Source organism: Castor canadensis, chromosome 2, assembly GCF_047511655.1.
Source record: "Castor canadensis chromosome 2, mCasCan1.hap1v2, whole genome shotgun sequence".
Classification (NCBI taxonomy): Eukaryota; Metazoa; Chordata; class Mammalia; order Rodentia; family Castoridae; genus Castor; species Castor canadensis.
The window spans coordinates 177,411,986-177,434,998 of record NC_133387.1 but is presented as its reverse complement, the minus strand read 5'-3'; the positions used below and the strand labels follow the sequence as shown (position 1 = coordinate 177,434,998).

The following is a 23,013-nucleotide window of genomic DNA, read 5'->3' as shown; positions in this document are numbered from 1 at the left end:
CTATCCTGCTTACTCACTGCAACTCAGGCAGTGTGAGGACTCTGTTCAACTATTGTTGATCTGTCAAGTTATCTCTAATTTCCTCTATCAATACTGGACACATTTTATTGATATTTACCATATGGAAGACACTGTACCAAAACTATATTGAATGTACAATTTAATGTGGAAGAAAATATGGTATATGACACATGGTAATTAAAAGACCTTGCTGCATGTAACCATAAGAAACATACTCCTTTTTTTCCTCTCAGAAAACACTCTTATTAACTGAGTTTTCATTATTAAAGATTTTAATAATTCTATTATACAGCATACAGTGATAGAAGACAAAAACTAAAGGAAGCTTATAAGTTAAAACTGTGGTTCTAACTAATGTTCTTTTCTGTAATAGTCATAGCATTTGTTACTTGGGTTATACAAGAAAATTTCTCCATTGTTCACTTTGTGAAGCTGGATACTAGTGGCTCACACTTGAAATCCAAGCTACTCAGGAGGCAGAGTTGAGGAGGATCAAGGTTTGAAGCCAGTCCTAGTAAATAGTCCCCGTAACCCTAACTCGAAAAATTCCTTTACAAAAAAGGGCTGGTGTAGTGTCTCAAGGTGTAGGCCCTGAGATCAATTCTCAGTACTGCAAAAAGAAAAACCCTTTATGAACACCTATTTGGGAATAACACCATAAAAGCTGCAATTCTGTAGGACCTGCTTAATCATGATGTTGATCCCATTCTCTTGTCTGCCTTAACTGTCCCGAAGAGCAGAGTTTCTATATTATATATTATTCAATGGTGTATCATGAAGTTCCACAACAAAGTTTGTTTTCCCTATTAAATTTGCTTTAACATCAGTCTCCAATATCAACATAACAACATCTCCCTGAATCGCTATCATTTTATATAAATACATATATATACATATATTCACTTCTATTTTCTGTAGATGTCATAGTAACTTCTTGCATATGTCATCCAAGTTATTGATAGAATGCTATGTTCAAATTTTTAGTACAGGTCTAAATATGAAGCCACATGGAATAATAATTTGAAACTTTACACTTTATGACTAGTCTTTAGACATTCTGTGATTTATATAACTCTGAAATAATGTTCTCTATTTTCACCTACACCTCATGACTATGTGATGTTCATAAGATGACTATGAGATTCAGCCCATGCATTACTAAAGTCAAGATAACTCAGGGTTATCACATTATTTTTATTCTATTAATCTAATAAAAACCCAATAAAACAAAAATTCTGGGAGTACATTAGCAATATGGTGATGATTCTGAGTCATTACTGCTTCTTTTTATAAGATCTTAAATTTTTTTGCTTTCAAAAGGAAACTTTGGGTTTGGAGAGACATGGATGAACCTGAAGAATTCCATGCTAAGTTAAATAAGCCTATCACAAGTGGAAAAAGAGTGCATGAGTTACCTACATGAAGTATCTATAACACTAAAACTCAGAGACAGAGAAAACAGTAATGGCCACTGGCAGTTGGGAGGTGGAGGAAACAGGGAGTAGATGTTCAATGGGTTCAGTTGTGTTAGATGAATAAGTTCTAAAGATTCTTTATGGAGTGTAGTGCTGATTGTTAATAATATATTATTGTACACTTCAAAATTTAAGATAGTAGGCATTATATTATTCTTATAACTAAAACAAAACCAAATCAAGAAAAAACCCCAAAGTGTACAATGAAACTTTGGGATGTGATAATAAATCAATTATCTTGATGCTGCTGCTGTTATCATGAGTGTTTACATATATCTAAATTGATCAAAGTAATACATTAAATGTGTGCAGTTCTTTGCATACATATTGCACATAAATTACCTGTTAAGATATAAGCAAATAAAGCATTACAAACTTTTAAGTGTTTTGATATTTGGTGTATGAATTTATTCATCTCTCAGATGCATAGGACAAAGAGAAGCTAAGGAAATTGTTGCAGGGCAGGTTATTTGGGAATTCTCCACCAAGGTCAAAGACTTACAAACACAAGTAGTAAGCAGAGCAGAAGAGTAAAGAGTAGAAATTAAGAGCATGTGTCAGAACCAGCTTTTAGAGGAAGTTGTGCACATGAAATGAGTCATACAAACATGAGGAAATCTGTGATAGGGATTTGTATTTAATGGGACAATAAGAAGCAAGGAACACAGGAAAAAACAATCACCTGGGCAATAAAAGAGTAAGAAATGTGGAAGGATAAGTGTCATAGTTTGTTTTATGCTGTTGTTATAGGATCTCACATTGTACATAATGTGTGACGAACAGAAATTTGACTCAAAGTTCTAGAGGTTTAGAAGATCAAATAGGTTTAGAAGATACAAGGATGCATTGGCAAGGGAATGTGTGCTCCCTAGTGTCACGGTGATTGACTGAAGTACAAAAGTATATATACGTAACATAGACAGTGGAAGCCCAATTTACTCTCACATTTAGCCACCAAAGCTTTGAAAACAATCTGTACAATTTGTCCATGTTCCATTCTTGTCTTAAAGGTCTCACTTCTCAGTACTGTTACACTGGTGATTAAGTTACCAAAAAATAAAATTTGGAAATCTATTCAATCCATATCAATATAGACACTCAGTTTCTTAAATATTACAGGAGATATTAAAATAAATAACTAGGATTTTATAAAGATTAGATTGCAAAGTATCTTCTGGTGTTACAAATCAGCAAGAGTTTGGCTTGTTCATGAGTCAAATATTTCATCCTCTAGCCATTCTTAAATTCTTGGAGTAAAGTATAGATTTGGCCCAGGATAGGGTTGGTTGTCCTCTACAGGAGTTGGCCCACTGGAGAGTCAGAAGAAAGAAGGGATTAGGCAATAATGTAGTGCGTGCATAACATAAATCCTCTAGGGATTTGTTTTCAAAATCTCTTCAACTACATGGTGCTTTCAATCCTTCATGATTATTTTTAGTTTTTAGTTTCTGCCCCTGTTGATTTATTTTTCATGGCAAATGACACAGAAGAAACATTTTTAAAGTGAGTATATGTTTTCATTTGTCTTTAACATCTTAAGAGTTAATATTAATAAGGCTTATATTTTTTCTTGTTTGTGTAGTAGAGAGAAGAAGCCCATGGTGGAAAATGTTACTCACATTTTTTGAGTCAACATGTATAATTTTCTTGTGGTTGAGAAGGCAGTGCCACCTTGTTTGGAGAAAAATTTAATGCATCTATTCTCCATAAATATAGAGATACTCACTAGCATACTCTAGATGGGAAGGCTTCCTGGAGTGTGGCAAAGTACAAAGTTGTGATAGAAGTATTTTGTGTGGTCAGCATGGTGTCATTTTTTTTTTGGTTTTTATTTTTATGAAAACATTTGTGGAAAAGAAACTGATATATTTCCAAGTTTTTAATTCATTGAATTTTTGGAGTTGCACAACTATCCTCATGTTCTACTTGTACAATATTTTCAAAGACAATATACATGAGTAGTCAGATCCTAGCATCTCCATTCTCACCGCTGCTGACTGACACCAAGCTACTTTCTGTTGCTATGAATTTGTCTACCAGGGACACCTCATATATATCAGGTCATACAGTCATGTGGCCTGTTGTGACTAGTTTCTTTGACTTCGCATGTTTCAGGTTCATTCAAAATGTAGCAAATCTCAAGTTCAAGCTTTCTATTGCAGAATAATGCTGCATTACACAGATACACTAAACCTTGCTTGTCCACACACAACTGAATGACATTTGGGTAGTAAACTGTTTTTCCATGTTCTTTATCCATTTTCCATCCCAGCAATAATCACTGAGGGTTCTTTTTCTTTTTTACCTTCATATCTACACTTATGTTTATCTTTTTCATAAGAATCTTCCTGAGAAATTTGAATTGTTATCACTGCATAACATATAATAATCAGAAATTTACTTGGCTGCAATTTTCATTGGAATTTCTGTAACAAATCATGATGATTTGCATATTTTCAGGTGCTTCTTGATAATTTGTTTATTTTTAGTAGAATAATGTTTACTCAGACACTCAAAGATTTTTTAAATTGAAATGTCTTTTTTAATGTTTTTGTAGCTAGAGTTCTTTAGATAGTCTGAGTACAAGTTAATCCTCAGAAACATTGCTTCTAAATATTTTTCCCATTTTGTGTTTTCTTTTCACCTTTTGGATGTGCTCCTGAAAGCATAGAATTTTAAAAATTTTCATGACATCCAATTTATTATTTTTGTCACCAAGAGCCTCTGATTTGGCCATCTTATCAACAGAGCATAATCAAATCCAAACAGAGAGATTTAAGCTTCTAAAAAATTTTTGTAGTGTTTACTCTTGCATTGTGGTCCATTTGAGTTAAATTTTTTGGTTTATATGAGATTGAAGTCCTAATTAACTCTTTTAGATATAGCTACTTAAATTTTTGATCATCCTTCATTGAAAAAATTATTTCCCCTTTTTAATTGTCATGAAAATTCTGTTCATGATACATGTTCATTTATTCAGGATTCAGTTCTATTCCCTTGATCTGAATGTCTGTACTTTGGACAGTACAAACTGTTGACTAACAAGAGTGTAGAATGTTTTCAATTGGAGAAATGTTAGACCTCCACTTTGCTCTTCTCTTTCAAATTTTCTTTGGTTATTTTTAGTTGTTGCATCTCAAAGGATTATATGATCAGCCTGTCAATGTATGCAAATAGAAGATATGAATGCTTGATAGGGAATATACTGAATTTGTCACTATACTTGGGAAATATTGTCATTTTTATAATGTTGACTCTTGATTCATGAGCATGGATGTCTTTCCATTTATATTAGTTTGTAACTACATTCAACAATGTTTTGTAGTTTTCTATGCAGTGTCTTTAATTTATTTTATTTATTCAATTTTTAAGTAATTTATTTGTTTCATGATATTGCAAATGAATGTTTTGTTGTTGATAGCAGGTGTGCAGAAATAAAATTAAGTTTTCCTATAAATCTTGTCTTCTATCACTTTGGTTAATTTTAAATTAGCTCTAATATTTCTTTTTTATTGTTTCCTTAGGATTTCTATAACCAAATGTATGTTATTTACACATAGATAATTTTCCTTCCAATCTGGTCATCTTTAATTTAATTTTTCTTTTGATTGTCCTACCTAAAATTCTAACAAGTTGAATTAAAGTGCAGGGAGGGGACCTCTCTTCCACTGAAAGACTTGGGTGGAAAGTCTTTAGTCCCCCACTATTAAGTTTCAAACTGACTTTGGGTATTTTGTGAATGTTATTTTATCACAAAAATCATTTTCTTTGTAGAGGAGAACATATTACAAATAAGGCATAGAGAATGCTTTACACTCATCAAGTATTAGAATATTCTTTGGATTAAATGGAATGGATACTATTAACAACCACTCTTATACCATAGGACATAAAAAGGGATAACTTTATTTGATAGTTTTTACATTTCCCAGATTGGCTGGATCCGAAAGTATTTGACTATTAATATAAAAGAACAAATTGCAGAAAACTGGAAATGACTGGCTGGAAAGATTTAAATTCTGTTTTGTATTTCATTTCATAATAAGACAATCAAAAGTTAACTCAAAATTTTTTTCTTTTCCTACATAAAATTCTCAGAGGAAAATGGCAGAAAGAAATCACTCCACAGTGACTGAATTTATTCTCGCTGGGTTAACAGATAAACCAGAGCTCCAGCTGCCCCTCTTCCTCTTCTTCCTAGGAATCTATGTGCTCACAGTGTGGGGGAACCTGGGCATGATCTTCCTGATCGGGCTTAGTTCCCACCTGCACACCCCTATGTACTTATTCCTTGCCAGTCTGTCCTTCATTGACTTGTGCCAGTCCACTGTCATTACCCCCAAAATGCTGGTGAACTTTGTGGCAGAGAAGAACATCATCTCCTACCCTGAATGCTTGACTCAGCTGTATTTCTTGTGTGTTTTTGCTATTGCAGAGTGTTATATGCTAGCTTCAATGGCCTATGACCGCTATGTTGCTATCTGTAATCCTTTGCTTTACACTGTTACCATGTCCTATGAAGTCTGTTCCTGGATGGTAGTTGGGGTGTATGGCATGGGTTTTGTTGGTGCCACAGCCCATACAGTGTGTATGCTAAGACTGATTTTCTGTAACAATGATGTAGTAAACCATTATTTTTGTGATCTTTTTCCATTACTGGAGCTCTCCTGCTCTAGTACTTGTATCAATGAGGTGGTAATTCTGTGCTTCAGTGCATTTAATATTGTTGTCCCAACCCTGATCATCCTTGGCTCTTACATCTTCATCATTGTCAACATCCTTCAAATTCCCTCCACTGAGGGCAGGTCCAAAGCCTTCAGTACTTGCAGCTCTCACTTCTCTGCTGTTTCTGTCTTCTTTGGAACTCTAGCATTCATGTACCTGCAGCCATCTTCAGTCCACTCCAGGGATCAAGGGAAAGTGTCCTCTGTGTTTTATACCATTGTTATACCAATGCTGAATCCCTTGATTTACAGCCTGCGGAATAAGGATGTCAAAGTGGCCCTAACTAAGTCTCTTAAAAAAAGATGTTTTCTATGAGAAAGAGTATTTTGTTTTAGAAAAAGAATGATAATTTATGGAGGATTGGTGGTGAGAAAGGATTAAGATACCAGTGGATTCATATCAGTCATGAGATTACTGCTCGTACTTGATTTTGTGGAACAATGGTTCCAAGGGATTCACAAGCTCAGATATTTGGAGGATTGCATCTATGAGTCCATCCACCCACAGTCAGCTGCATCACCACTAAATAATTTTGAAAAAATTTATTATACTATAGGTTATGTTTATGTATTTGAACATGGCTTTTTAAATTCATTGTTCATTTACATTAAATCTGGGAATAAATACATGTGATCAACGTCCTTTGATAGTCTCAATATTTTGTTACCTTGCTTTTCAAGCTAACTGTGCTGGCAAACAACTCTAAAATATGATGCCTAAGTAAATAATCTAACCATTTGGAATACATAAAATATAACCCTGATTCTTACTAAGCATGTAGAACTACATTAGACAATAAGGAAAGATGTGGCTTGTTGCAAGAGTGCCCACACACAAGGAGAAAATAGTATATTGAAAGAGAAGGATAATAGTAAACAGGACTGAATATTACACATTTTTATGTACTTTCTTTCTTGACATTGTATACTTGTTCTCTTTATCAACAAAAAGATCATGTTTTCTTCCCACCCACTTCTCTTAGTATTGCACTTATATGAGTCAATTATTCACATTGAAAATTTTAAATTTTCAGGCTTCTTACTAATGACAGGGCATCCTTGTACCCATAAATTCAATACGCATTTTGGAGATAAGGTTATAGTGGAAGGTCATTTTCATTTTGTGCTGAACCAGCATCTTATTACCTATATCAGCATGCAAAATCATCATACCAATCAATGTTTACAGAAGGACAAATTGTTTTGGGCATCATCTTCATCAGAAACCAGAACTGGTGACTCAGACTCTACTTGGGAGGATTCTACTGTCAAAGTAATGTTTCTCTTCAGAAGAATATGTAAGAAGAAACCCCAACAATAAGATCTCTAGGAATAAGGAGAGTATTTCTGAATTCCAAACCTTGACATTTAAAATCTTAGAATCTCCTGCTGCAGTTTCTCTCCCAGTCCAAACAGAGATGAATATCGCTCTTTATATGTCTCCAATCATCCTCATCCTAAGAGTAATATTCCCTGGTGAGCATGGACTCCCTCATCATCTCCTTGTCCCCTACAGTACAAAACCAAGGCAAACAATTTTTTGTTTACCTTTTTCAACTGAGATTGTGTAAGAGATGTGTTCATTTATTTTGAGTCTGTTAGCTCTAAGATTCTTTTGGCAATTTTATTGAACAAATTGTTTTTGACACTTGGCATATGCAAGCACTATGCAAAGTGCTATATTGAATTTAGAATCAGTGTAAAATACAAGCATCTAAGTGACTCACAATAACTGGTACAGAATTAAGAATTTGCTCTATGTGGAGCTGGTGGAGTGGCTCAAGTGGTAGAGTACCTGCCTTGCAAATGTGAGGCCCAGAGTTTAACCACTAGTACTGACAATAAATAAATAAATAAATAACTTGCTCCATAAGAAACATATCCATAGGCCAATAAAAAATGGTTTTACCAACTAGAATTTCTAATACTAAGGATCTTTACTGCTGGAATGCTCAAGTCTGTTATCCCAGCTACATGGAAGGTAGAAATCAAGAGGATTGCAGTTCAATGCCAGCCCTGAAAAAATTTAGTGAGATTTCCATCTCAACTGATAGGGTGGGTAAGAGTGGCACATGACTGTTATCCTAGCTACATAGGAGGTAAAGTAGAAGAATAACTGTCCAAGCTGGCCCCAGCAAAAAAATGCAAGACGTTATTTGAAAAATAACCAAAGAAAAATGGTTGGGTCTATGGCTCAAATAGTAGATCACCTGCCTAAAAAGTGTCAGGCCCTGAGTTCAAACTCAGATCTTTGCTAAAGGACTTTCACAATTAGATAGGATTTCATAGAATAAAGATACTAGAAGGAAGGAATAGAAATGATGAATTAAACACTAATGAAAAATTGTGAGTTAGAACTTAGGGCCTATCAGACATCCTTTTGTGTAATAGTCATGTCATAAGATACATTTTAAGATCTCAAAGAAAAAGAAGTTTTTTCCTTTGGTAGCCAACTTTTATCAATCTCAGTATGACAGATATTACTTTGAACTTTGAGACAATGGAAAATATTGACAATATAAGACACCAATACTCTGTTCAAATAGTAAGTGCTGCATTGTTTAATCTATCAATCTAAGAGGAAACAATAATTCTGCTGTGCTGGGTGAAAAACAAATGAAACAGAAACAAATAAAAAAATTCTCCACCTATCAATATGTTGGTAAATGAGATATGTTTTAGATAGAAGCTCAATAGATCACAATGTTAAACAATGACATTAATGACGTTTTTCTTGAGATCCAATATTATGAAACTACATTCATGAATAAAATCAATGCTGCATTGTCATATAGAAACAAGTTTGTCTAGATATTGAATACATTAGGTTTATTTTTTTAGGTTTTGGAAAATTCATGATGCTTTACTATATAGTACTTTTCCAAAATACCCCATGCAGTACACTTTCCTTGAAACTATATTGAATACCTATTTCTGAAGAAATACAAAGAATAAAATCAAAAGATTTTTGAAGAATGAAGAAGCTCCAGGTTATATTTAATAATATAGTGATGATGTTTAAGATGATAGAAGTAACATATATTATTTATAATTCATGAAATATCAAGCGGTGAGCCAATTCTTAATGGATCACCTCTTTCAATATTTGATAGTCTTTCACTGTAAGCCTCAGTATTGTTTCCTATCGAATCTTATTTATTTGCACGTACACTCATACTCTTGAACATAGAAGTGATGAACCTTGAGTGCTTGGATTCAGGACCAGGGGAATTTCAGAGAAATGTAACCCATTGTGGGTTAGTGTAAGAATTCATGAGAATTCCCTCCTATGTGTCAAGCAGCCTGCTTCCCAACATGAATAATTTCCATGCTATTCTCACTTTTACTTCATTTGATACAATGAAATAGTTAAAATATTTCAAAGCCATAGTTATCAAAGAAAAACAGTGAAACAATGAATGCCATTTTACCCACCATAGCACCTTACTTTGTGATGTTCTTTTTTCCATCTGCTTTTTGCTGACTTTACAGATGAATATTATAGGTGTACATGAGTGTGTTTTATGCTTCAGCTCATACAAGTTGCATATTAGGGTTCCTTTGAGCAAATCTGATATTGTCGACCAGTATTTCTGAGATATCCCTCCCTTCCTAAAGCCCTTGTCTTCTATTACCTGTATCAATGAGTTGTTGATCCTATATTTTGGAACATTTGATATCTTTGTACCAACACTGGCCACCCCTAGTAATCTTATAAACACCATTATGAGCATCCTTCACATTCAATTAACTGAGCCTACCACTTGTATTTTTATGGATTAGCTAAAATATGTAATACTTGTTGAGGCAACAAAAATAAGGAGATAAAGTAGTTTGCTGTCAGGTTGTAACAATCTTTAAGGACATAAAATTGTGGATCATGGAGATATTGATGACTTAAAGAGATTAATATTCATTAAAATATTCAGAATTTCTTTATTTTAATGTCTATTAATGTGGAAATAAGAAACAGGGAACTTTTGTGGAAAAGAAAATGGTTGGAATATGAAAGGTAGTTCAATAAAAATAGTGAAAACACAACCATAATATGTACTACATTCTTACTAAGAGCCAGGAATTGTTCTAAGCATATTGTAGACATTATTCAATTTCATTTTCATGTGAGAAAGATTTGTAAATCTCCTTTTTTCAGAGGCTTGGAAAGTGGAAGTAATTTTCATATTTTGAGTATTATATAGAAGTAACTGTCAAATGCTATTTGTTACCTTTCTAAAAAATTATTTATTTATTAAAGCTGTTAAAAATGTAAGTGTAAAAGTGTCTGAAATGTCCTTAGTGAATCTGACAACTAGTGGGGGAAGATGCTTCCAAAATATTAGCAGAGACACCAGATAGATTCCAAAATGGAGAAGGAGCTCTAGCTCAAGAAAAAGGAGAATAAAGGACCTCGAAGAAGGAAAAATGATATATTCCTTCTGGAAGTATTTAGTCACATAGACAAGCCAGGCTATGAGAAGTGAACAGAAATGCCATGGTGACCTAATTGGAGGCATGCCAAACTGAGGATCAGGACATGTTTTATTGAGAAAGAAGGGAAGAATGAGTATCAATAATAACAGTTTCTTTGGCACATTCCAATTCCATGGTATTTTATGTGGATGCTAACATTTGGTTTTAGCATCGCATCTAAGAAGAAGAATAGTGTTAATTGTGGTTAAAATGAAATGTGCAATACATAACATATATTGTACTTTTAATAACAATTTAAGGCATACTAGAAAAAAGCAAAATGCAAGACTATAATTATCAATAATTCTGACTTCATTTGTGATGTTTCTTCATCATGAATGGCTTATTGACTCCATCCTATCTTTTCAATGTTACACAACTTATCATGATAGATACAAGTGTTCTATTCTCATTCATTTCTCATCACTTCAATGACTGATCAGGTGCACCTGTGTTTCATTACGTGTACTAGAATCATGATGTCTTCTCTGATATTTTTTACTGTTAATGAATGTTTGTGGTTATTATAAAATTGCACTTATCATATTTCTAAGATTTGATCATTATTGATAAGGATACATTTCCTAGGGTTTATGATTTATTCTCTGACTGTGATTTTCTTTAAAACTTAAGGGTTAGGCATTAGCAATTTATAAAAATACATTTATAAAACAGATTAAAGATCCATACTCCACAATAATTTAAAGCATCTTAAAATATATTCAATTGGAAAAATATATTGCAAGTTCTGTCTCACAGTTGTGTCACACTATTGATTAAAGATATTAAATATGATTTTCTTTCCAAAGCAATGATTAAGTGTGGAAATATTTTCTACCACACATAAGTTTTCATTGTTCCCCAATATTAAGTTTTTTAGAAACTCCTTGTGAGTCTAGCAATATTTAAATATTTTCACTTTAAAATAATATAGTAATTTAAATATTACAATTATTTTCATGAATATTTCATAATATATAAACACAATCAATGAAAATAAACAGTTTCAATTCTTGACAACTTGGTTGCCTCCTCTGGTTTTCTAGTTTTTCCATGTTCATAATCTCATTAGACATGTCCTTTACTATTTGTCATAAAATGTTCCTGAAATTTTGAAGTTTTAAATTTCTTGAAACTATCTAGAGCTCTAATAATATCTTCACGCCCTTGTTTATGCTGCATAATCTAGCAAGAACCATGACCTAGACCAATATGATAATGTTAAACATGAGAAGCAGTGAGGAAATATAAGTATCCCTAGAGTTGATACTTGTGGGATAAAACTCTAGTGGGAGGTCATTATCATTGTTTGAACCTAATCAGTATCTTATTAACTCTTCCCAGCATATAAAATCTTGATAACAACCAATCTTTAAAAAGGGACTAATAGCTTTGGGCAACAGCTTCATCAGTAGTCAGAATTAGTGAGTCTAAGGATAGTTTCTGAGGATAACCTCTTCCCATCTTCAAAATCATTTCTCTCTCCTTAGCAATAGAGAAGAAATATATCCAACATGAGCTGTCTGAGAAGAACAGGGGTATGTCTGAATTCCAGTCTTTGTCTTTAAAAATTTTTAGAATCTCTTTTCATAGTCTCTCTCCCAGTATTATTAGAGATTTACCTGTCTGTTTATTTGTCTCAACCCATTTTGAATCTAAGAACCACACTCTTTGATGTGCACAGGCTCTGTTATTATCGTTCTGTCCCCTGCACTACAAAATCACTGCAAAAACTTGTTTGCTCATTTCAACTCAGGTAATCTCAGGATTTTGTTCATTAATTTTTAACTTGACCTATCTTTCCTTTTATATCAAGTTTTGAACATATTTTTATTGAGACAATGTATGCAAGACATTGTTTCAATTACTATATTGAATTTACAAGCTAATGTGGCAGAAAAGGTGGTATATGATTCATGATAAAGCAGAACTAAGAAACTGCTGCATGTAGCCATATAAAACATTGTTTCATATGTACAGGAAAACAGAAAATGGACTTTTTAGCTGAGGTTTCATTATTAGCAGTGTTAATAATCCTATTAAATAGGATACAGTTACAAGACAAAAATCTAAAGTAAGGTTATGAATTAAAACTGTGTTCCTAATTAATGTTTTCTCCTGGAATCATGTTATGTGGTAATTGTTGGATCATAAAAGTAAAAAATTTCTCTTTGTTTCTTTAATAAAAGGCCCTTATTTAACCATATTTGGGGCTAGCACCATAATAGCTGTGCTTTTGTAAGATTAGTCCAGTCCTGATATTCATTTCATTGTCGATTTTACCTATCTGTTGCCTGTAATGTTCTGTTGAGCAAAGGATCTACATTATTTATGTCTATCATAAGGCCCCACAGGAAAGTTTTTGCTTATCACTATTAAATTTGTTGTTTTATTGATTTTCTGGATGAGGGTGCATTTTGACTTTTACAAAAGTTCTTACAATATATCAATTATATCATACTTGAATGAAATTTGCTTTAATATCAGTCAACACTATCAAACAGTATCTCCTTGAATCATTAGCATCATATATGCATTCATTTCTATTTTCTACAAATATCATAGTGCACTTTTATGCAACATCCAAGTTATTTATATCATTCACTATTTAAGATAAGACTAAATATGAAGACCTGTAAAATAATAATGTAAAAGTTAAACTTTATGACTAGTCATTGAATGTTCTCTGATTTATGTCACTGTGAGATACTGTTCTCTCTTTTCACCTATAGCACATAACATGTGTTGTCCATAGGACAACTATAAGGAGCTTAACAAATAATTTGCTAAAGTCAGGATAACTTGGAAATATCCAATTCTTTTATTCTATTAAGCCAGTACAAATGTAAGGAAGCAAAAACTTCTGGGTGTATTTTGACAATATTATGATGGTTCTGTGATATCACTCTTTTCTTTACATGGAATGTTGCCAATTGAAACAACATGGATGAACCTGGAAGACATTATGCTAAAAAAAATTAGCCAGACACACAAAAAAACTGTGACTATACATGTCCATTCATAAGATGTATGTATAACAGTTAATCTCAGAGGCAGAGAACACAATAATCATTAGTAGTAGTAGGTAGGTGGGTTACACAGGGAGCAGATGTTCAATGAGTTTGTTTGTATTACATAAATCACTTCTTGTGATGCTCTGTGTATTACAGTGCCTGTGGTTAACAAGGTTGTATTGTGTTCTTCAAAATTAAAGATGATAGATAAAAATATTAAGTGTTATTATTATACAGAATAAAAACAAACAAACAAAAAAAAACCCTGAAACCACAAAGAGTTACTTGGAACTTTCAGGAAGTGAGAAGTTTGTCAATTATCTTGATAATGATACTATTATAATGGTACTATAAAATGGTAGTGTTTGCATATGTTCAAACTGATAAAATTGTGTATTAAATATGTGCAGTTCTTTGCATGTAAATTCTATCTCAGGTAACTATTAAGAGATAAACAAAATACACATACTTTACAGTTTCTGTATTTTGTTTAACCTTCATTCATCTCTAATATTCATCAGACAGGGAGGCGAAAATAACTCATGGAGGGCAGATTATTTGAGAATTCTCCACCAACATAAAATGAAGGAGGTAAACTTATTCAAGGGTACACTATACTCATATAACAATGAGATTCCCTTAAGTTATTAATATATGTTAATGTATAAATAATGTGTTAATGTGTAAATATAACATTTAAAAAATCTGAGAAGAAGACATGCATACAGGTGGTGATAGCCAGGCAGAAGAGCAAGAAGTGGGAATTAATGACATATATCTGCACCAGCCTTTTGGGGGATTTGGATACTGCAATGAGTCAGAGTTCCACTAACAAAGTTACTGATTAAATAGTAGAAATAGAGCTTCTGTGATTCAGAGTACTATTTACTTGTACATGCAAAGAACACAAAAAGAAGAGTTAATAAGAACTAATTTAAAAAGTAAGGAGTATGAAACGATATGTTTCATAGTCTATGTATTAAAGAATATGCTTCATAGTCTGTTTTATGCTATTGTTGCACACAGGCTGCAAAATGGGTAATGATTAAAAATTCATTTGGCTCTAGGTTCTTGAGACTGGGAAGTGCTAGGTCATAGAGATGCCTCTAGCACAGTCTTGCTGGCTACATAATGCCATGGCAGGAGGCTGAAGGAAGAAAATAGCACACGCATGAGAAAGTTGAAAGGGCCAAACTTATCCTTATATAAGGAAGATGCGCGTATGTAAATTAATTCTCTCTTATAACACCATTAAACCATTGCCTTATGTGCTATTCTGCTCACAAAGGCCTCACCTCTCAGTAATTTTGTGTTTGGGATTAAGTTTCCAACATATGAACTTTCTCTACAGTTCAAACATTCAAACCATAGCAATATGGAAGTTCAGCTTCTTTAATAGAAGTAAAATCAAGAGATACATTAAAATAAATAACGGAATTTCGTAAAAGATAACTAGCAAACTTCCACTTCTGGATTAACAACACAGCCATAATTTTGCTTGATCATCTGTTAAAATTTCATCCTCTAAATATTCTTAAACTTTTGTAGTGAAATATGGGCTTGACCCCTGATTGGAAATGGTTGTCCTTTGCAGGAAATAACCCACAAGAAAGCGAGAAGAAAGAAGGGGTCAGGAAATAATGTAACAGGTTGTTCACTTAAATCTTCTGTGGACTTTTTTCACAATCTCTTCAACTACTATGCGGTTTCATTCTTCCTTGATAAATTTAGAGGTTTTTTTCATTCCTATCGATTTCTTCTTCCTGTTAAATGACATAAAATGAACATTTTTAATTGAGTATGTGTTTCTTTGTAAACTTTTAAGATTTAATATTAATACATCTTATCTTTTTTTATTTATGTATTAGAAAGAAAAAAGCTTTTGATAGAAAAGAAGTAGATTTTGTGTCAACATTAAATAATTTCTTTTTTGTGGGGGATAGAGAAATGCCATGTTAATGGAGAAAAGTTTAATGGACATATTTCCCATATACACACAGGCATGTACTAATTTTTACCTAGATGGGAAAGTCTTGCAGGAGGGTGGCAAAGTAGAAGGTTGTGATGGAATATTTTATGTTGTTTTCCTGGTGTCTTGGTTATTTTGTTGTGATTCTCATAACTATAACACATTTATGGAAATCAAAATACATTATAAAATTTGCCCTTTTCAGTTGGCCAATTCTGCCATTCTTAGTATATTCATGGATTTATACAACCATCCCTGTGTTCTACTTTTCCAATATTTTCACCCTCATTTCAAATACATCCACATATCCATGAGAACACAAGTCCTAGTCTCTTCCTTCCCACAGTCCATGACAGACACTGAAGACTTTCTGTACATATAAATTTGTCTTTTCTGGGCACTTCATATAAATTCTTTCATATCCGAAGCTTCATGTTCACTCGAGACTTCATTTCTTCTTATGGTACAATAGGGCTGCCCTGCAGAGATATGCTACACTTAGCTTGCTTTATTCACCACTGACTGGACATTTGGATGGTTTCCTCTGTAGTTTTTATCAATAATGTCGCTCCGAATATTGCCGCACATTTTTTGCATGAATATATGTTATCAAATCTTAGGTGTTGAGGCAGCAGAGAAGTTGCTGGGTCACATGGTAACTATGCTTGGCAGAATGGCCAGACTGTTTACAAAGAGTCTATGCATTTTAAAATCTTACCAGGAGTCTATAAGGGCTCTAACGTCTTTAAACTCATGCAAGCACATATTCTTATTTATCTTGTTGTAACTGTCCTGAGAACCTTGAATTGTTGCCACATTATTCTGATCTTAATGTACATTGTTTTAATTTGAATATCCTTAACAAATAATGGTGATCTAAATATCTTCAGGGGCTTATTGGTCATTTGTTTATCAGCATTGGAAAATGTTTATTCAACAGGTTCTGTCTAGAAGTGGGGAGGGGGGGAGGTGTCCCAAACAATGTGTACACATGTGTAAATGCAAAAATGATAAAATAAAGTATAAAAAAGAATAAACAAGAAAATGTTTATTCAGACTCCTTGATGATTTATCATGGATTATTTGTCCTTTTAATTAACAATTCCTTATGTATTCTGACCATAAGTTCTTCTTCAAATATATTAATTAAAAATGTTTTGTTCTGATGTTGTGCATTTTCCCATTTTTGATGTGTTCTTCAAGCGTATAGTTCTTAAAAAATTTTGTGGTATCAATTTGTTCTTTTTAAGATAGTCTATACCTTTGGAATCATACCTAAGAAGCCATAATGACACATACAAATACAGTTTTATAGTTTCATTATAAAACTGTTACAGTGTTAGTTCTTACACTGCATTCTTGCATGTATTTTCCATAATCTTTTGTGGATTATGTGATATATATTCTCAAGTCAATCCCTTCCTTCCTTCCTTTTATTTCTTTCTTTCCAGATATAACTATCTAACCACCCCAATACCATTCATTGAGAACTTATTTCCCTATTAAATTGTCATGAAAATTTATAACAACTCAAATCATCATACATGTGAGTTTATTCACGATTGTTACCTCTATTAATAACTCCTTAATTTGCTGTCTATGCTAATGAAAATACCTACTGTCTAGACCAGTAAAGTACTCTTGAGTTTTCAAATGGAGAAATGAAAGATTTCCTAGATTATTTTTCTCTTTCAAATTTGCTTTTCTAACTATTGTTTTTGCATTTTCACAAGAATTTAATGATTAGCTTGGAAATACTTGCAAATAAAAAATCTGGGATTTTGATAGGGGGCACACAGAATTTACAGATCCACTTGGGAAATAGGAGCATTTTTACAATATTCTATCTTTTTTTTCTGGTCATTTATTTTTCCTCCCATTTTTATTGTTGTGCTGGGAGTAATATTGAGGCATTTACAAAAGTTCTTACAATATATCAAATATATTATACTTGAATTAACCCCCTCCATCATTCCGTTCTCCTTTATCCCCCCATTCCTGAAATAATTTCAACATATCTCATTTTTCCTTTTACATATATGTGTACACAGTGCACCATGTTCACCCTCCTGCACCCTATCCCCACATTCTCCTCTCTTCCACTGATATCAGTTCCCTAGACAGGAGCTGTTCGGCCCTCATGCTTTCTGATTTTGTAGAAGAAAAAAATGACATTTTTGTTTGTTTAAGATAGCTATATAGGAAATTTCCTTGTGACATTTCCATGCATATATGTATTATCATGGAATTGATTCATCTCTATTTTTTGATTTGTGATATCTCTATACATATATTAAAAATGTTATGTAATTTTACATGCAATGTTTTAACCTTTCAGTTATTTAATCAATTCTTTAGTGCATTTTTCTTTTACATGTTCTATAATTTATTTCATTATTTATGCAAGAATGTGGAAATACAGTTGAAATTTATGTATACATTGATTTCACCATGGTTAATTTTTAATTTGTTCCAATAAAAATTTATGCATTTAGAATGCACAAATGCAAGTTTATGTTATTGTCAAATAGACATTTTCCTTGTTGATATTTAATCTAGATGTTCTTAGACTTCATTTTTCTGCTTCATTGCCCTAGGCTGAAAAGGTAGCATCATGTTGATTGTCAGAGCAGAGAGTGGACATGTTGTATCATTCATTACATTAGATGGAAAGTCTTTTAGTACGTCATCACTAAGTATCGTATCAGCTGTGGGTATTTGTGGACACAGTTGTTATTTTACCATAAAAATGCATTTTTCACTACAGAGGAGAGAATATTACAAATAAGGTATGAGAAGTTATTGTAAAACTGAATCAAATGTTATCAAAAGTGGTATGGGCATTAGTACCTGCAGTCCTAACAATTACCCCTCTTAAAGCATTGGTCACAAAAGGGTAGCTGTGTTTCTTTGATTACTATTGAAGTTGACCATGCTAAAATGTTGCTAGCCTTTTGTCCTCTTTTACGAGTACTATTTTGGGTCTGAACCTATTTCTAATGAACTGTAAATATTTTTGATCAGTAACATTTCAGGAAGAAAATAAAAAAGGATAGCAATATGTGACATTTCTTTATATGTGCAATATTTTCATTTATGACATCCTGAAGATTTTGAGTGTTGACAACATAGATGTGATTTCAAAGAACTGGAAAAATCTGCTTAAAAACTTAAATTCTGTTTCATGATAGTTAAAGTAAGTGCCTCACAGTTTTTTTCTTTTCCCCTACATAAAATTTCCAGACAAAACGGCAGAAGGAAATCATTTCACAGTGACACAGTTTATCCTAGCTGGATTAACTGAGACACCAACACTCCAGCTTCCCTTCTTCCCCTTCTTCCTTGGAATCTATGTGTTCACAGTGCTGGGGAACCTGGGCATGACCACCCTATCCTGCTAAGTTCCCACCTGCACACCCCAATGTACTTTTTCCTTGTCAGTCTGTCCTTCATTGACATGTGCCTGTCCAATGTCATTACTCCTAAAATGCTGATAGACTTTGTGTCAGAAAAGACACAAATTCCTATCCTGAATGCATAGCTCAACTTTATATCTTCTGTGTTTTTGTTATTGCAGAATGTCACATGTTGGCTGCAATGGCCTATGACCGATATGTTGCCATCTGTAACCCCTTGCTTTATAATGTGACCATGTCCTATCAGGTCTACTTATAGATAGTATTTGGAGTGTTTGGCATGGGCTTGGTTGGTGCCACAGCTCACACTGTTTGTATGTTAAGACTGGTTTTTTGTAAGGCTAATATAATAAATCACTGCTTCTGTGATCTGTATCCAGTATTGGAGCTTTCCTGCTCTAGTACTTTCATCAATGACATTGTAGGTCTCTGCTTATGTGCATTTAACATCATTGTCCCATGTCTGACCATCCTTGGCTCTTACATCTTCATCATTGCCAGCATCCTCCGCATCCACTCCACTGAGGGCAGGTCCAAAGCCTTCAGTACCTGCAGATCTCACATTGCTGCTGTTGTCCTCTTTTATGGTTCTACAGCATTCATGTACCTGCAGCCATCATCACTCAACTCCATGGACCAAGGGAAAGTGTCCTCTGTATTTTACACCATTATTATACCAATGCTGAACCTCTTGATCTATAGTCTGAGGAATAAGGATGTCAAAGTGGCCTTAAGTAAGTTACTTGTGAAAAAGAGTATTTTGGTTTGGCAAAAAAAAAAAATTATAATTTCTATGCTGCACATGAAACCCTATGCCTGAAATCCTAGCTGTCAGGAAGCAGAGTACAAAGTATAGAATTTCCACGTTAGTTGACAAAGTTAGTATGAGAACTTTTCTAAAAAAATTGAATGCAAAAATGGACTGAAGGCATCGCTCGAGATGTAGCAGACTTATGAACAGTGCATGTCCTTGAGTTTAATTTCCATTTCTGAATAAATGAAAACAAGCAAAAACACAATAAATAAATAAATGTAGAACTTCCAAGTGTTTGGTAGATAATAGGCCAGAGACAGCAATGTGTGTCCATGAGTCATGAGGTTATTGAAGGTTCTTGATTATTTAGATGTTGTCAATGACAGGATTCCATTCCCAGGTTCAAACATATGGGGCACTTCTCTATGATATCCCAGAGCCATCCACCCACAGAAGCTCTATTGCCTATAAGCATGAATATTTTTTATGATTGACATAGATATGAACATGGCTCCTTTTTAGGCAAACCTCAAACCTTTTAGGAAAATCTTGTATCAGGGAATAAATACATTTGCTCAATATCTTTCATTATTCTCAATGTTTTGTGTCTCTGACTTTCTTAACTAATTGTGTTGGCAACCAATTCTAATGTAAAATCTCTAAATTAGTACTTTAACCATTTGGAATATACAAAGTTCAGTTCTTAGTTTTGCTAAGAATGTAGAACTTTAATAGCAAATAGTGAAACATGTGATAAGTGAAGAGAAATTTTGTATTCCAAGGAGATAATAATATTTTGAAGGAGAAGGACAATAACAAACAGAACAAAATGTATTATGCACTTTCTATGCATATTTACATAATATTTCTTGTTCCACTTTTTTTTTAAGTGGTGACTAACCTTACAGCTTTTTTCACTAGTGGTGACCAACCTTAGAGCTTCCTGCATGCTAGGCAAGAGCTGTATGGCTTAGTCATACCTCAGCCATACATGTTTTTGAGGTAGGGTCTGTCTAACTTTTTCCAGGCTGGCTAGAAACTCAACCTCCAACACCCAAGTAGTTGGAATTTCAGATGTGTACCACACTTGGCTCCTTTTGTCACTCTTTTGAGGCTATGCTATCCTCTCTTTTCCTGATAATTCTATACTCACTTTTTCCTTATTAAAGAAGATAATGTTTCCTGCACACACCTTATGGAATTTAAGATTCAGATAGTGTTTTACTATTGCATTCGTATGAGTCATTTGTTCACATGGAAAAATTTAAATTGGACAATTGTTTTCTGACTAATGACAGGTAGCCATCTCCCACAAAGTCACTCTCTATTTTAGAGAAAAATATGATGCATTAGAGTAGCAGTAAGGAGAATGCCAAACAATAAATTTCTTTCCCTTCCTATTATCAAGTCAAGCTCTCTTTGGTGCTACTAAATATAGGAGCCAAAACACTCAAGTTAGTTCTCCTGGAGGGTAAACAACCTCTTTCGTAAGTCTGGTTGAGTTGCATTTTCAAAATCATCTCTTTCACCTAACAGGCATAAACCAGTGCTTTCTTTACCATAAGTTTGCCTTTGCATGTGTGAAATGGAAACAAGGTACATGTCATGTTGAGTGGAGGAGTCCCTAAGGGATCTCAACAATTCTGGGTACATCTCCATGTTTGTCTTCATTCTTGTTGCTTCTGCATGATAAATGGCTTCTTGACTCTATCAAGTCTTTCCAAACTTTACATGTCTTTCACTGACAACCACACATGTTTCCTTCTGATTCATCTTACCAGTCCAGGCTCTGGTGCATCTCACTCACTATATTAATGATGTCTTTCCTGGTATTGTTTACTGTTAATGAATGTTTGTAGGTGTTAATAAAATGATCAAATATATGCAAACAAATTTGTCTTTTCTTTGTATATTTCATTTCTAAGGTTTGATAAGTATTTATAAACAGCATTTTTCATGATTCTCATGAGTCTTGTTTTACAAAGTTTTCATCTTTAAAACTTAAAAGGAAAACCTTAGCTATTTGCACAATTTTGATTAAAAAACAGACTAATGCTCCATATCTAACAAAAACTTTGAAGCATTCCAAAGTGAATTTAATTAAGAATATTCTCAAGGCAGTTATTATCTCAAAATTATATGTTTAATTCATGATATGTGTAAGGTGATTTACTTACAAACACTTTCCCTTTATTTATTTTTGGGTAGGACAGGGGTTTAACTTAGGACTTTGAACTAGCAACACAGGTATTCTGCAGCTTAAGCAATACTCCAAGCCCTTTTTGTTGTGGTTATTTTTATTGAGGGAGTCCCATGAAATAGTTGCCTCAAACTGCAATCCTACAGATCTCAGCCTCCCAATTAGCTAGGATTATAGGCGTGAACCACCAGAGACTAGCTCTCTTTTATTTCTGGAATAAAATGTTTCCTCTGTTCAGTTGAGAACTCCTTACAGGTCTTTGGAAATATTTAAAAGAATTTAACTTGAATGCTAAATGAAATCTGCTTTTATGCAGCCCTGAAGTTGAAATTTTCAAGAATTCCATCATAATATCTGGATACTGTGAATATATTTGAATGAAATAAAAGCTTTCAAATCTTACAAAGTTTGTTCTCCCTTCTTTTCTATTTTTCCCTTGTGAGAAAGAAAACAAATTTCCCTCAGTGTAGTTCTTAAAATTTTCCTAAAATGCTGAATTTTTTAATTGGGTGTCATTAAACTCCCTACAATGAGCTTTCATGACTTTGATTTTAAACCACAATCTAACAAGAACCACGAGTCACACCTAAGTGACAATATTGAAAACTCAAGAACCAACTGGGAAAAGGGAAGTTTTAATTGTTTCTTTCCCCAGAGTTGGTATTTATGGGATGAGAGTCTAGCGGGCAGCCATTATCATTGTTTGTTACTAATCAGACTCTTATCCCCTATACTCAGCATAGAAAATTGTCATCTGAACTAACATCCAGAGAGACAGATGACTTTGGGCACTGGCTTAATCAGAAAGCAGAATTTAAATATTTAAAAATAATATTTTATTAGCATTAATTCGCTGTGCATGGGGCTTCACTGTGAAGTTTCTATATATGCATGTAATTTACTTTGATAGATTCATCACTTCTATTACTCCTTTTCATCTCTCTTCTTCACTAGATTAAACGAATTTTAA

General features: G+C 33.4%; 1 protein-coding gene and 1 pseudogene across 1 annotated transcript; both read left to right on the top strand.

Moving 5' to 3' along the window:
- Positions 1-5,600: 5,600 nt before the first annotated feature.
- LOC109678191 (olfactory receptor 8G50-like) lies at positions 5,601-6,536 on the top strand. The gene has a single exon (XM_020153837.2). The coding sequence runs from the start codon at positions 5,601-5,603 to the stop codon at positions 6,534-6,536; it is 936 nt and encodes a 311-aa protein (XP_020009426.1).
- Positions 6,537-14,875: 8,339 nt separating this feature from the next.
- LOC109678194 (olfactory receptor 8G50-like) lies at positions 14,876-19,909 on the top strand (annotated as a pseudogene).
- Positions 19,910-23,013: the final 3,104 nt, after the last annotated feature.

Excerpts from the sequence above, each read along its gene's own strand:
- LOC109678191 (XM_020153837.2), top strand. The coding sequence starts at position 5,601 with ATGGCAGAAAGAAATCACTCCACAGTGACTGAATTTATTCTCGCTGGG.